Genomic DNA, 16,408 nt, shown 5'->3' with positions numbered 1-16,408 from the left:
CTAGCTTTAGTCTAGTCTATGGTGAAGTCTATTCTATGGTATTGTATAGAGCCTAGTCTATGTTGTAGTACATAATCTAGCCATTCGTGTAGGCTATAGTCTAGTGTCATTTAGTTTTTTTATAGTCTAACTATAGTCTATTAAAAATTGATCAAAGATTGCACTTAGATCGCGTGGAAATGACCAATAGAGAGGAAATTATGTTGTAATTAAACCGAAATAAAACCTCATAACATAACTTAACATAATTCCGTAAAGGAGTATCAATAACCTTAGATATTTCCCCTCTACTAACCACACTTTTATTACACCCTACTTAGACTTAAGTATAATCTAATTCTAGCGCAACTATTAACTTTGTTTAAAATCGGTTCCGTTGAAATGACGTTTCCATAGAGAGTACATAATATACTAAACAATATTCCGTAGAAGAGCATCAAGCCGCTTTCCTCATCACTTAATCAAATTAAATACACTCTACTTAGAATTTAGTCTAGTCCAGCGCAATAACAATAATACGGGTAAAAACAATCTTCACAATTCAGACGAAAACAATCTTAAAGGATTCCCTTGTTTTCACTGTACGAAAATGGTCGGTAACTTATAAACATGGTACTCACCTTCGTAACATCCTCCTAAATGCTGATATATTCTCCATTGTAGTACAAATTTTAGCTTAAAAGATATGGATGACATTTTCGACTACATTTTCAAATGAATTATGGACTAGTTTCCTTTACAATTTGTGGTCAATTGAAGAAACTTTTTTTTGCAAGCTTAAGTTTTTTATAAAAAAAATTGACAATTGTTCCTATTTTTATAATTTCTTAATCTAAAGTCTAATCTTAACACTTTTATGATAAATTTTCACTATTTTAAGTAGTTATTTAATTACTTTAACACTTTTTAAATTATTTTAACAATTTTTTTTAAATGCTTGAACACTTTTCACACAATCACTTTTTTTCTGTTAAGCTTTCGCGCGAAAAACAAGAACTCGATTACAAAAAAAAAAATAACAACTTTGACAGCTTTAATTTAAATTTTCTAACTAATTCTGGCAACTCTACAAACAGCTGTTCAAATGACATTTCACAATCTCTCTTTCACGCTGTCAACAAATGCATTTTTTAGCGGCTTGTTGTTTTTATATTTATTATTTCTATCACAAACACCAAACAATTTTCGTGTAAACGTGTAATAACAAAATTAAGTAAATCTTTATAAAATAATTTATTTATAAGAAAAACTTAACAATAAAATTGCCATAAAAAATGTCTAAAAATGACGATAAAGATATAAAAGTACCCATTGTTGACAAAGAACTTGATCTCTCAAATGCTGGACGTGGTGTCTGGCTGGTGAAAGTACCTAAATATATAGCACAAAAATGGGAAAAAGCACCCTCCAATATGGATGTGGGTAAGCTAAGAATTAGCAAGACGCCCGGTCAAAAGGCTCAAGTCTCATTGAGCCTAACACAGGCTGTGGTGAAATTAGATCCCGAAGAAGAGATTCCCACCGAACACATACTCGATGTTTCGGTTGTGACGAAACAGACTTTGGGTGTTTTTTCACATATGGGACCACCAACCAGCACGTCTGGTAAAGAAAGTAAAGATACTTCATCTTCACAAACGCAAGATGCCGAAAAACTTTATATGGAGGGAAGAATTGTACAAAAATTAGAATGTCGTCCTATAGCCGATAATTGTTATATGAAATTGAAATTGGAATCGATACGTAAGGCATCGGTGCCACAGCGTAAAGTGCAACCTATCGATAAAATTGTGCAAAACTTTAAGCCCGTCAAAGATCATGCACATAATGTAAGTATGGTTGGAGTGGGGCAGTTGAACTCGATGAAATGTTGTAGATGGTCGATGAAATGTTGTAGATGATCGATGAAATGTTGTAGATGATCGATGAAATGTTGTAGATGATCGATGAAATGTTGCAGATGATCAATGAAATGTTGTAGATGATCGATGAAATGTTGTAGATGTTCGATGAAATCTTGTAGATGATCGATGAAATGTTGTACATGATCGATGAAATGTTGTAGATAGATAGATAGATAGATAGATAGATAGATAGATAGATAGATAGATAGATAGATAGATAGATAGATAGATAGATAGATAGATAGATAGATAGATAGATAGATAGATAGATAGATAGATAGATAGATAGATAGATAGATAGATAGATAGATAGATAGATAGATAGATAGATAGATAGATAGATAGATAGATAGATAGATAGATAGATAGATAGATAGATAGATGGATATATAGATATATAAATAGATAGATAGTAATTGATAGATATACTTTAATATCTTTCTCCTTCTTTCCTTCAGATCGAATACCGTGAACGCAAAAAAGCCGAAGGTAAAAAGGCCCGTGACGATAAAAACGCTGTCATGGATATGCTGTTCAATGCATTCGAAAAACATCAATACTACAACATTAAGGATTTGGTTAAAATCACTAAACAACCAATTGGCTACTTGAAAGAGATTCTCAAAGAAGTATGCGATTATAATATGAAAAATCCCCATAAAAATATGTGGGAATTAAAGAAAGAATATCGTCATTATAAATCTGACGAGAAAAAAGACGATGAGAAGTCACCATCAGATAGTGATAGTGAATAACAATAAATTTAATATTAGATGTTTTAACTTAAAAAAAAAGAATATATAGAAAGACTAGAAACTTAATTAAAATAAAAAAGAATATTAAACAAAAAAGTTAAAAGTTTTTTTATAGATTTTAAAGATTGAAAGTGGCGTAAGTAATTAATAAGTAAATGAAGAGCTTTTTGACATTGATTGTTTTTCCTTGTAAATTATCCTATTAATAAAAAACCTTTAGGAGAAAAATTTTATTGTCAAAAATGATTTTATTTTTTTTTTCTTAAACCATTTTCTTAATTATTTTGTTATAAAAAAATATATTAATTTTCTTAAAATTTATAAAATAAGGCTAAATTTTTGTGCTTTTAAAGGTAAAAGATTTGATGCATTATCTATTTTTACAATAATCATATGTATTTTTAATATAAAGATATTTTACAAACTTTAGCTTCTACTATATCAATGACTGAAATGCATTCCTGGACGAATGAACTTTCATAACAAAATGAAATTACGATTTTGAAATAATGATGAAATTTTATTCGTTCAAGAGTGTGTTAATTTGTGTTGAGTGTGGTATTAAATTTATTTCAAAAAAATATAAAAAAAATACTAAATTATAAAGTGATTTTTAGGGTAGTTTTTGAAAGAAAAAAACTTAAAATATATAACATTTTAAAATTTTAAAACATTTTACAAAATAACATGTCAGGTACTCTATTAATCGAGAAACTTAAAAAAGGAAATTAAGGAAAAAAACTTAAACAAAAAACTAACTTAAAAAAATAACTAAACTCAAAACTAACTTAAAAATAACTAAACTCAAAACTAAATTAAATAAAGAATAGAAAAAAATTTAAGGAAAAACTTAAAAATAAACAAAATAAATTCATAAATAAAAAGAAAATAAATAAAAACCAATCAAACAAAAATGAAAAGAAATTAAACAAAAAATATAAAATTTTGAACTCAAAATAAAGAAAAATGAAGGTCCATATTCAGAAAGAAGAATATAAAACAATATTTGAAATTTTGTATGAAAAACACTAACAAAAACTGAGTAGTTTTTATATAGAAAATTTTAAAAATAGTTTTCTTTTCTTCATTCTGAATTTGGTCATAACTAAGAAACAGCAACTTAAAAATTAATACAAAATTAAGAAAAAATCAAATTAAAAAATAGAAAACAAAAAAGTCAACTTAAAAATTAATACAAAATTAAAGAAATCAAAATAAGAAAATAACAAAATCGAAGAAAAAAAAACATAAAAACTGAAAACAAATGTGAACTTAAAAAAAATGTATCAATGTTTTGCAAAACAAATGTTTAAAAAATTTGTATATAAACTATAATGTATAATTAAAATGCTAAACTTGTTGATATATTTAAAAAACCTTTAAAATTAATTTACTTAATTTAAAAAAAAAAAAATTTTGAAATTTTAAATACTGCTATATCACAATGCTTTTCAAAAGTGTTGTTTGTTTTATACTTTAACCAAAATGGGTAATTTTTTAATTTTAAGAAAATATTTTGTAAGATTTTGATTTGCCAATTCCTGAAATGATAATGAAAAATTAACAGAAAAAAGTTAGAATGATTTAATTAAAAACAATGGATTAAGGAAATACATATCTGATTAGTTGTAAATAAAAAATGAACTACTATTTGTTAACAACTCTGCATATGCGTATAACTAGTGTATCCTCAAAGGACTTGGACTAAGATCGTTCCCACGACAATTGGATTTTCGCTGCGGAGCGACCGGATTCTTAATCAGCCAAAGATTGTCAACTTAGCAATAGCTGTATCAACCGGAAGTTTTTCACAAGGGAAGAAATCCAGTTATAGCCGACCTGTTACAACAACAAAGGACTAGGACTGTTTCAAAACTAATTCTAATATGTATATGGAAAAAACACACCACATTTAACATTGTGCTCTTCTTGGTGAGGACCACATAATCTATCCATGCATTACATCTAAGTAATGCCAAAAATACGCCCTTGTTTAAATTATGGGATTACGTGATCCACAACATTGTCCTGTGTAATGCAGACTATGTACCATTTTGTTTTCAAAACAAATAAACATGATCCATGCCTGCATTACATAGGACTAATAAACGGATCATGTACTCCAATAATGGTAACAGGAGAGTAGTTTTTTGGATCATATACTTCAATAATTTTAACAGGAAATAAATACCTATAGTTCCACTCACACACACACACCTATTTCGAAACGGCTAAAAAGTTAGAATAATTTAATTAATTTCTAACATATAAAGCTTTAGTTAACCTTATAAATATCATTACAAGAATAGGTCCCAATACCGTTAGCTCAGAAATAACCTATTCGAAATAAGACAAAATAGCCTGAACATTTTCATTTCATCATTTTGAAACTTCATCTATACATGATTTCGAATTGTAATTCAAAACTTTTTATTATTAATTTAGAAATTGTCTTTTGTAGGTATATCAGAATTCTGTTAAACACAAAACATTCTGAAATATTTATGGAAAAATCTTAGATTCAGAGATTCTGTTTGTGAAATGGTCAGGTTACATTTTGCAAGAAATTTTATCGTTTCTATAACTGAATGATTTCGATTGTTATCGAAAGCCGATAATTTGGCTTGAAAAAATCTTATAAATTGGATTTTTAATCCACATTTAAACGAAATGAAAATTGCCCAACATACGACAATATGATCTTCGCTTCGGAACAATTTTTACACAAAAAATATTGCGATTTTTTACTTTTCATTCATTTACCCATATGAGTAGCGCGGTAACCGAATATGACCTGCAAATTTTTCTATCACATCAGTATTTCTAGACATCGTGTCAAAAAGTTTGAAAAACAGCATTTTTGGCCATACTTGAGGCGTAATAATACCTTATTCGTAAAGTTTAACCGTCTTATACTATTATGATTAGCGGATTTTTGAGTTGGCAATCAAATGTCAATTAATAATCAGATTTGTTAATCTTAAAATAAATTTAATTTGATGTCGCTTGTCGCTATGTAAAGGCTTAAGTGCAATGAATCTCATGGGCCATGCTGACGGACACTGTTTTGCTTGAGCTGACTGTCTCCTGGGGGTCACCCTTTTCAGACGGGTCATGAGACGAGCACGAAACTAAGAACTACCTCTCCCACCTAGCAGATGTCTGTTTCCCATACAGGAACGATCTGTTGTTTTAATAACAAGCAGTGACGTTTTCTGTGGTTTTGTATGGCAACACTGAAAAGTTCTATATTTATAAAGGTCATGAGTGTCACCAAGGCTATTATAGAACTTTCTTTTGTAGCTATTTGTCGTGATACGAGTAAATTAAACATAATTATGAACTCAAAAGCCCTATTCGGCGGCTTCAGTTGTATGGGGGCTAAGTGAAATAATGGATCGATGTTCCATATACTTTGTCTACGGCACCATTGAAGATCATGTCCCAAATTTTATCGAATTATCTCCAAAATTGTGACCTATACAAGGTATTCAAGCCCTATTCGGAGGTTCAGTTGTATGGGGATTAGGTAAAATAATGGACCGATCTTAACCATTTTCAATAGGCATGGGTCAAAAGAATTCAATTTCATTGAATTATCTTTAAAATTGCAACCTACAGTTTGACTGCAAGGTGGATGGACGAACAGACGTAGCTAAATCGACTCAGAAAATAATTCAGAGCCGATTGATATACTTTAAGGTGGGAAATAGAACCAATATTATTGTGCGTTACAAACATCAGCACAAACCCAATGTAACCTTCATAAATACAACTCTAACGTTCTAGTATTAGTTTTACAACAAGTTTTAGACCCAGTCGTAATTCAGGTCTAAGTTGGGGAACAACTCTCGAGTCATCGCGATTATTTCTTAAACGCGTTTGTGTTTGTTTCCTAGCTTTCGACAATTTTGCGTCTCGCTCGCACTGGTGTAGTGTATTACTTCATATAATCTGTTCAAGTTATATGTTGTCTACATTAACCTCGTGTTTTCGTATCACCTCAAGTGAGGTTATGTTTTATTGGTGGAGACCATAGAATACTCAAACGTTTGGAACTTTAGATTGAAATTGTTGGTGGCGTTTTATCCCTTTGGACCAGCCAAGTAATCCCAAAATCGAAAAAAACAGTTATGTCAAATCTTGAAGGCGGCTTTTTATAGGGGCTAGGGTCAAATGAGGTCCTATATTCTTGCTATTTGTCGTGATACGAGTATATTAAATATAATTATGAACTTAAAAGCCCTATTCGGCGGCTTCCGTTGTATGCAGGCTAAGTGAAATAATGAATCCATGTTCCATAGGGTTCGTCTACGCCACCATAGAAGATCATGTGCCAAATTTTATTGAATTATCTCCAAAATTGCAACCTGCATTTAGGTTACAAGGTTTACAAACCCTATTCGAGGATTCAGTTGTATGGGGACATAATAGGCCGATCTTAAACATTTTTAATAGGCTTTGTCCATAGAAGATAATGCACCAAATTTCATTGAATTATCTTTAAAATTGTGACCAACAGTTTGAAAGCAAGCTTTACATGAATGGTCGGACATGGCTCAGAAAACGATTCTGAGCCGATTGGTATACTTAAAGGTGGGTATAGGATCAATGTTAATGTGCATTACAAACATCAGCACAAAACTAATATAACCTCCACACTATTGTGGTGTTGATTAAAAATACAACTCTAACGTCCTAGTATTAGTTTTACAACAAGTTTAAAACCGCAAGATTAAAGAAATTGCTTCTAATTTGTTGACACTTTGTCCATATTTGTTTAACAAATTCTCCCATAATTTAGAACAAATTGAAGAGAATTTCTATGGAATAAACTTTCCTGGAAACTATTTTTTAGCATTTTAATATTAAAATTGTGTTTGGGTGTAAAAGTGTTTATTTTTTTTTCTCTTCTAAAACTTATGATATGTATTCCGTAAAAACTGGAACACGTAATTATAGTCCTTATCAAATAATTAGTTAAAATAAAACGTAATGTTAGACAAGCACAAATAATAATAAAACTAAAACATAAAAGTGTATTTTTTTTTTAATTTAAGTATATATACTAAAATCTTAAACTACTCTTAATAAAATTATCTTAATAAAAACACCTTAAAATTAGTACTTAAAACAATTAAAACATAAAATATTGCAAAACAAATTTATAAAAAAGAAAATCCTAACCAAAAACCTCTATAAATTGAACATTTTCTTGTTATTTTTCTAATATTAAAGATGAATTAAATTCATTTTGTACACAGTCGCAAAAAACACATACGTTTTAACGTATATACCACTAAACAGACAGACAGTCACATCACAATAAAGACACTTAACTAAATTAACAACATACACATTAAGATTAAAAGTCATTATCTTCGTCATGATGTGGACATTTCATCTACTGAAAAAATGCCAGAATCATAATCATCACTTGTTTGTTGTACCTTTTCGATGGGTTGTAGTGTCCGTACATTATTGATGTTGACCTTAAATGTGGATGTATTTAATAGCTGTGCCTGGCGACTGGTGCTGGGCAATAGATTTAGTTCTTTTACTTGTGGACTTTTTATAATTTGTACACTTTCAATCAGGTTGGGCAACTCATTGTGTCGGCTATGTGTTATTTCTTTAGGCTTCTTTAGGGCTATATTAGCAGTTGTGTTATTATCACTTGCGCGTTTTAAAGATGTTTTCGTTTTCTTAGGAGATTTTTTACTATTTTGTAGCTTTATCAAGGGCTCATCTTCTTCCTCATCTAAGGCTTTTGTCATTTTCTCCTGTACGGTTTTTGTATTTTGTTTATTATCAATCATACCAATATTATCCTCTATAGCTACCGTATGGCGTTTTGTACTTAATAGTTTTAATTGTATATCCTGCCATGAAGAAGGTTTTTCTGAAGATTTATTTTCTATAGAAATTTCTATATTACTTTGATTTGCCAACAGTAAAGTGGAAAGAAAATATCTAGATACATAGGAAGTATCTTTATTATCCATTATATCTTGAAAAGAGGCAACCGGGTGTTTAGATTTGATATCATTTAAAGTTTCCTCCTTGTCGTCGTGGGCAGATTTTGTACTTTGTACTGTCTGGATAATTTCGGTGCCCAATTTGAAAACATCAAAATGATGACGTTCTCTAGATTTGGCAAGAATCGGTTGTAAATGTTCGTGCCATTGTTGGATCTGAAAGATATAAATGTATAAAATTATAAACGGAACTTATTTTTTTTTTAAATGTAATATTTTCAAAATTTAGCTGTAATATTTCCTTACTTTAGTTTTAGTTCCCTGAGTATCCAAATCCAACATTTCATCGTCTTTATCGGAATCACAATCTTCCGTAATATCTAGTTGATGGTCAAAGTTATCTCTATCTTCCATAGAATTGGCAGCATCTAGTTTTTCCTTTAACAATTCTTCAGCACTTTTGTGGCTTTCCTCTGAGTTCGATATTATGATGTCTTTTATTTCAACATCATCATCAGACTTTGATGCAACATTAGTTTCCTTAGGAATTTCGCTCTCAACTAGAACATCAGTAAGTTTATCTTGAGATTCGCTAGTTGTTGCCTCAGTAGCTGCATCCGCAGTTTGTTCAGTTGTCGTTTCTTGTGACCCACTAGTTGCTAAAGTTTCCGTATTTTCACTACTTTCTTGTAAAGATTCTGTAGAACACTCTGTTAATTTCGTATCAGATTCTTGTGTATTATTTGTGGAAAGATTTTCACTGCTTAAACTTTCCGAATTTTCCACACTACTTTCCGTGGCCACATTTTCTGTATCTTCAGTGTTATTTATAGAAACAGTAGCTTGACTACAACTTTCTTGTGTCTCAGTTTTCTGACTTTCATCGTTTGTAGTTTCATTATTTTCCTTCAATTCTGTAGTTAGAACATCTCTTATTTCCTCTGGCAGTTGATTTAATATATCTTCCGTACATTGTTCTGAGTTTTCGGGCATTTGATCTAAGTTTAAAACTTTTTTGCAATTATCAATCGCTGATATTTCTCTATCTTCAAAGATAATTTCCAATGTTTCTTTTTCCGGTGTTAAGGCATTAACATCTACACCAACTCCTGAATCACGACTTAAACGTGATGTATGTTTAATCATTAAAGTAGATTGTTCTTCTTCGGTAAAGCCACAAAAATCAGCACAACTTAAGGTATCATCATCATCATCTTCATTATCGGAAAAACCATAAAACTCTGAACAATGTCCCGGACTATATGGTGGTGACATACAGACTCCCGTCATATCGGTATTATTAAGAGAAAACCATTGTAAAAGTTGTGGTGCACGTGTTGAGCGTGTTGGTTGTTCAGGTCTGGAACGTTTTAAAGAGCGCTAGAGGAGAAATGGGTTTGAATATATGTTAGTATTACTAATTTTCTATAGAATATAATGTTTCCTTTTAACTTACCGCTTGTAAATATAAATCCATTTCGGGTCCCAATTTAAATATTACTTTTCTTCTTACCAATTTTTCTGGTAATTTGAAAATATTAAATAATAAATTTTGTTTTTTTGGTTCTGTTATCACAGGCACTTTGTAGGTTTCATGACTAAAATGTTCCATTATCCCATCACGCATATCCAGCGCTTGTCTTAATTCATCATCCATATAAATGGTTATATCTTTTCTTTCTACACCTGGCAGTATGTTTGTGGCATTAATAATGGGAGACAGCATACGACAATCGTGGTCTTCTTGGTCGGAAAGATAAACACCCTCATCATCGGTGTGTGGAAGTTGGACTTGGAGTTGGTTGTTGTCTGAAAAGGAATTTAATAATTTATAGTTTTTTAATATTGTAGTAGATAGATAGAGAGAGAGAGAGAATGATAGATAGATAGATAGATAGATATATATATAGATAGATAGATAGATAGATAGATAGATAGATAGATAGATAGATAGATAGATAGATAGATAGATAGATAGATAGATAGATAGATAGATAGATAGATAGATAGATAGATTGATAGATTGATAGATTGATAGATAGATAGATAGATAGATAGATAGATAGATAGATAGATAGATAGATAGATAGATAGATAGATAGATAGATACATAATTAAGACAAATTACCTTTATCCTTTTCGTGGCCTAAATCAATTTGTAATGTTTTATCATCTATTTTATTTAAGTTTTCCATTGACATTGCTAAGTTTTCTGTTGATATCGAATGGTGTCTATCGTCACTTATAGCAGAATCTTTTCGATTTTCTATTGGTACTATAAGTGCTGCAGTATTTGTCGATTTATCTCCCTCTTTCTCCATCTCTGTTGTGGTTTCATTAGCTTCATTGTCTCCACTAGATGTTTCTAAAATTCCACTTGTTTCTGCTGTTGTTTCATCCATATTTCCTTCTGTTGCTGTAGTTGTATTATTTGTTTGATCCAATACACTATTACTCAAAGCCGATTCATTTTCTGTGGCATTCAACGAATTATTAGCCTCTTCTTCATTTGTTTTATTTTCTACATTTGTTGTTGTATCCAAGTTTCCTTCTTCTATTGTTGTATTATTTTCCGTATTGTCTGTTTGATCTAAGACACTAGTACCCAAAGCGGAATCATTTTCTTGTTGATTTTCGTTAATATTTAAAGATTTGTTAGGCTCTTCTGCATTTGTTTCATTTAGATTTTCGGAATTTGCTGTGTTATCTAAATTTCCTGTTGTATTATTTTCCATAATGCAAGTTTGATCGAGAACACTAGTACCCAAAGCAGAATCATTTTCTTGTATAGTCTCGGTAACATTTAATGATTTATTAGATTCAGCTGCTATATTTGTATCATTTAGATTTTCAATATTTGTAGAATCTAAGGGTACAGACTCATCTAGAAGGCTCTGACCAAGACCCGAATCATTTTTGCCATTTAAATTTGTTGAATCTAAATTATCTTTGGTGGTATCTGCTGCTGCTGTTTCAGCCGTACTAGAATCAAGCATGGTTTGCTCTAATTGTGATTCATTTTTATTGTCATTATCATCTTTAATTATAACATCTGTATCTTGGCTTTTATCCAAATCATTATCTTCCTCCATTTCGGCTGCCTTTCTTTTGTTAACCTTTAAATCCTGCTGCAGCACATAGTTTTCTAAACGTAAATATTTCTGTACATATGCCTCCGATAAAGGCGGCCAACTACGATCTGTATTACAGGCTTCATCTGCTTCCATTTCCTCTTGTTCATCGATGTAATCTTTTACTTTGAAATGTAAGCGAAAGTTTATATCTGGTACGAGTGTATTATAACGATGTTCTACATGATATGTAAATAATTTGTAATTTCTTTTCGTATCGACATCTTCTTCATTTTCCAAATCATAGATAGTGGCATGTAACCAACCAGCCGGATGTATTTGCTGTTCCATTTCTATATTACGTAAAACTGATTTGGCTTTTTGTGGTGTCTTCGGTGCAGCAAAACGTTTTTCTTCTGTTAATTTTTTGAATTTTTTCGGTATTAACTCAACTTCATATGGATCACTGGGAGCGTCTAAGGCACGTTTACGGCCTCTTTTGGGTTTTTCGGTGGGTGTCGCAACATTTTCGGCGGCGGCTTCTTGTTCTCTGTTAATGGAAAAAGATAGTAAAGTGAATATTTTAGTAATAATTTAAATTATAAACTTTTTAGAGGTTTATTAAGATAATGAGACAAATTATGGTCAATGTTATAAACTAGGTATTCTAAATTTCAAATTCGCATAATATGGATGGAGACAATTGATCTAGAGTTAATGGTCATACGATTTAAAACTCTTTTTAATCGAAATTAAACTAAAAAAAATTTAAAAATTATAAACATAAATTATGTCTTGAATTACAATGTTATCAGAATTTTTTTTATTAAAGCTAAACATAAACGATGATAACAATTTGTTTTGTGTGTAAAGTAAACATAATATTTTGCTGATAACAAAGTAAAAACGCCGGTTGGGTTTAGAAAAATGTTAGAAATTGTGTAAAATAAAATTTGGTAGGAATTTTCATTGACTTTATGAAAACTATGACCTTTGGAAGTATTAAAATTTTAAATTTATAAAACAGTTTAAAAACTTTCTTTTAAACCAGAAGTCAAAGTAAGCTTTTCTATAGATTTGAGATGCGTTGAATACGAATCTGGTCTCATAAATAACCTTAAATTTTTGAGTTCTAATCAGATCTGTTAACAAACAGACAGTATGAATTTAATTACAAAAAATCAAAAAAATACCAATTGCAAAACGGTAAGGTACCAAAAAGTCTCCTTTTATGAGTTCTCACTTAATCCAGACCATACATACTTAATGTCACGTTTCTAGGTTCAATATTATAAAAATTTCAAAAAGTACCTTTTGTAGAACGAAAAAGTACTTAAAAGTACTAAAAAGTACCAAAAAGACCCTTTTTCTAGGTTCTTACATGATCAAGGCCCTACATACTTAATTTCATTTCATATTTCTAGGTTCTATATTAGAAAAAATCCAAATGTACCTTTTAAAAACAAAAAAAAAGTACCAAAAAGTTCCCTTTTATAGTTTCTAACTTAAACCAGGCTTCACATACTTAATTTCATGTTTTTAGCCAATAACAACACACTAGTGCTGCTCTCGCTCTGCTACTCTTGATCTGCTGCTCACGCTCTGCCTTGTTTTATAAAGAAGAGTACAATAAGAAAATTTACCGTATGATTGTGTATTTTGTTTTTGTTTTTTGCAATTTCTGTTTGAGCATGAATAAAAAAAACTCAATTTTTCATGAAATTTTCAGAGGTTGTCTCAGATTTTTGCTCATATCTCCGTTATTTAGGACCGATTTTTCTGAATTTAAATAGCGATCTTCCCGAAAGCGTGTCTAATTGAAATTTCGGATCTCGCCGATATCTGGGGTCCTCTAAAAACTGATTTCAACAGACAGACGGACATGGCTTAATCGACTCTGCTATTTATAAGGATCCAGAATATATATACATTATAGGGTCGTAAAATTATATTATAGAAATTACAAACAGAATGACAAACTTATATATACCCTTCTCTAGTGTTCTATAAATCTACTTTCGAATAAACGAACAATCGAATTTTTGTCGAAAAAAAGTCGAAAAGTCGAAGTCGACTATTTTGTTTCAAAAAAGTCGATAACTTGACTATCGTCTATGAAAAAAAGTCGAAAAAAGTCGGAAAGAGTTGAAAAGTCGGGAAAAGTCGAAAAAAATCGAAAAAAGTCGGAAAAAGTCGAAAAAAGTCGGAAAAGGTCGAAAAAAATCGGAAAAAGTTGAAAATAGTCGGAAAAAGTCGAAAATAGTCGAAAAAAGTCAAATATAGTCGAAAGTCGGAAAATTCGAAAAGTCGGAAAAAGTCGACAAGTCGGAAAAAGTCTAAAATAGACGAAAAAAGTCGAATATAGTCGAAAATCGGAAAAAGTCGAAAAAAGTCGAAAGTCGGAAAAAGTCGAAAATAGTCGGAAAAAAGTCAATTAAAGTCGGAAAAAGTCTAAAAGTTGAAAATAGTCGAAAAATCGGAAAAAGTCGAAAAAAGTCGGAAAGTCGACTATTTATAAAATATTAAAAGTCGAAAAATCGACTTTTAATTAAATGAAAAAAGTCGAAAGTCGAAAAATCGACTTTTAACTAAATGCAAAAAGCCGACTTTTCGTTTCAACTATAGAACCCTCGAAGGTGAAGGGTATAAAACAGTTAAATAACGGAGCTTTACTCAATTCCATAAAGTAAACAATTTAAAGAATTTACCGTTAGACCTGTTTAAATAAACAAACAAATTCTCCACTACTGTTTAAAATTTATGTTTAAAAAAAAAACATGTTTTTGACATTTTCAACAAACTGAGAATATACAAAATTTCTAATAAGATGCATGTTTCCAAATCCACTATTACCGCTTTAAGATTAAAATTAAGGATTTTACTTACAATTTCTGTTTCTGTAACTCATCATCGGCATTAGATAAAGTTAATATCTGTCTCTCCACAAGACTCTGTACATAATCCACACGTTTTGAATAGATTTTGGAAGAATTAACCAATAGAAGACCAGCTTCATTTAAGACTAAATCACTATTAATGCCCAAATGTTCAAATAAATCCAAATACTACAATGTAAATTATAAAAATTATTAAAAATAAAATCTTAATAATATTAACAAAAACTACTTACATATTTTAATGATACATTAAAATCGGTAGAATATTCAGCATGCTCGGCCAGTTCAATTAAAAGTAAAACAATATTCTTTTGACTGGGTTCCTCTTCGACAGTGTGTATAAGTTTGGAGACGCGGGAATTGGGATGTTTGCTGGCAGCCCTTAAAATTTCGGTTAAAGCATCGGCTGAATAAAAATAAGCAAAAGTTATAAAAACTATATAATATTAATATGTATAAGAAATAAATGAATTCATTTATTTACACACAAAATGCCTCACGCATTTTTATAAACACACAAACAACAAACATACAAACACATTTTATTGAAATGCATTTTAATCAAGTTTTTTTATTTGTTGGTATGTATTTTGTTGTTGCTTTAACTAAACTGTAGTTGTTGTACAATCTATAAACAACACCTCATACACAAATACACACACACTCCCTTATAAGCCATATTAATGAAAAAAGAAGAACAAGCATGTTGTACCTCCTCAAATATTTTCTTTTAATTTACACTTACCCATTTTAATTTGTTATCCTTTAAAATTAAAAATAAAAAAAATTATTATTAAAATTATTTCTATTAATCCGTTGAATGACTTAATAAATTATCTTTTTTTTTAATATTAAACATTTATATCATTTTTTCACACGGACTATTTATTTTGTCATCTTTACTTTATGGCGTTGTTCGCGAGGGGTTTTTATTTATCTTTGAAATTTTTAAACTTTTATCCATTATATTTTCATAATTTTTATTTTAATAAACTTTTACTTATTTCATTTATGTTTTTTATTTATTTTTATATATTTATTTTCACTTTTTATTAAAGAATTTAATGTTTTAATATATTTTTTCATTTTCTGTTTTGATCTCGCGTGTGTATTACTTTTCCCACTTATCCCATTCGTTCTTCTTACAATGTTTACTCGTTCATGTTTCACTCGTTAATGTGGATAAATTAAAAAATGGCGGACTATTTGAATGCAGTGTGTGGTGAAGAGATGCCACGCTTGGTTATTTTTGTACACGTGTAATTATGGTAATGCAGTGTTGCTGTTACTATAGAAAAAACGCTAAAATAATTATAGTTTTTTTAACATTATGGTATTTAGATGAATTATATTGTAAATTATTAATTGAATCTAATTGGATTTAAAAAAATGAGTATGGTGTATTTATTATAACAATAATGTGGTTCTCGAAAAGTTTTAAAGACATTCATATCATATCTTGATTAGACTTTCTATTTTTTTATAAAACTGTAATGAATATGAATCTGGAGTACTTATATTTTCCACTACAGGTTATTATATTTATGAAAAACTTATAATTCTCTATATATCACAAGCAGGCCTCCAATCGAGAAACCAATAAATCATATTTTAACCGAAAACTAAAATTCACTTTAGTTCCTTTAATAATTATACAAACAATTTTGAAATAATTTTTTTTCGTGGAAATGAAATAAATAATTTGCAATATTTTGATTATTACAATCTTTATTAAAAACACGTGTTTGCTTTTCACTCAATTTTCAAAACATTAAAAAAAATATGTTTTTCAATAATTAGATT

At 29.9% G+C, this 16,408-nt stretch overlaps 2 protein-coding genes across 2 annotated transcripts; one reads left to right on the top strand and one right to left on the bottom strand.

Moving 5' to 3' along the window:
• Positions 1-1,127: 1,127 nt before the first annotated feature.
• Positions 1,128-2,755, top strand: LOC111677259 (general transcription factor IIF subunit 2). The gene is made up of 2 exons (XM_023438352.2): positions 1,128-1,829; positions 2,363-2,755. Exons 1-2 carry the CDS (start codon positions 1,275-1,277, stop codon positions 2,657-2,659), a joined length of 852 nt encoding a protein of 283 aa, XP_023294120.2. The 5' UTR covers positions 1,128-1,274; the 3' UTR covers positions 2,660-2,755.
• Positions 2,756-7,479: 4,724 nt separating this feature from the next.
• Positions 7,480-15,762, bottom strand: LOC111677276. Its single transcript, XM_023438373.2, has 7 exons — positions 15,351-15,762; positions 14,839-15,011; positions 14,595-14,773; positions 10,766-12,258; positions 10,094-10,446; positions 8,944-10,017; positions 7,480-8,853 (listed from the first exon to the last, which is right to left on the bottom strand). The coding sequence occupies exons 1-7, from the start codon at positions 15,352-15,354 to the stop codon at positions 8,044-8,046; spliced, it is 4,086 nt and encodes a 1,361-aa protein (XP_023294141.2). The 5' UTR covers positions 15,355-15,762; the 3' UTR covers positions 7,480-8,043.
• Between the last annotated feature and the right edge of the window lie 646 nt (positions 15,763-16,408).

The sequence above is a fragment of the Lucilia cuprina genome, chromosome 4, assembly GCF_022045245.1.
Source record: "Lucilia cuprina isolate Lc7/37 chromosome 4, ASM2204524v1, whole genome shotgun sequence".
NCBI classification, from domain to species: domain Eukaryota; kingdom Metazoa; phylum Arthropoda; class Insecta; order Diptera; family Calliphoridae; genus Lucilia; species Lucilia cuprina.
Note: the sequence above shows the minus strand (reverse complement) of the source record. Positions and strands in the feature narration are given on the sequence as shown.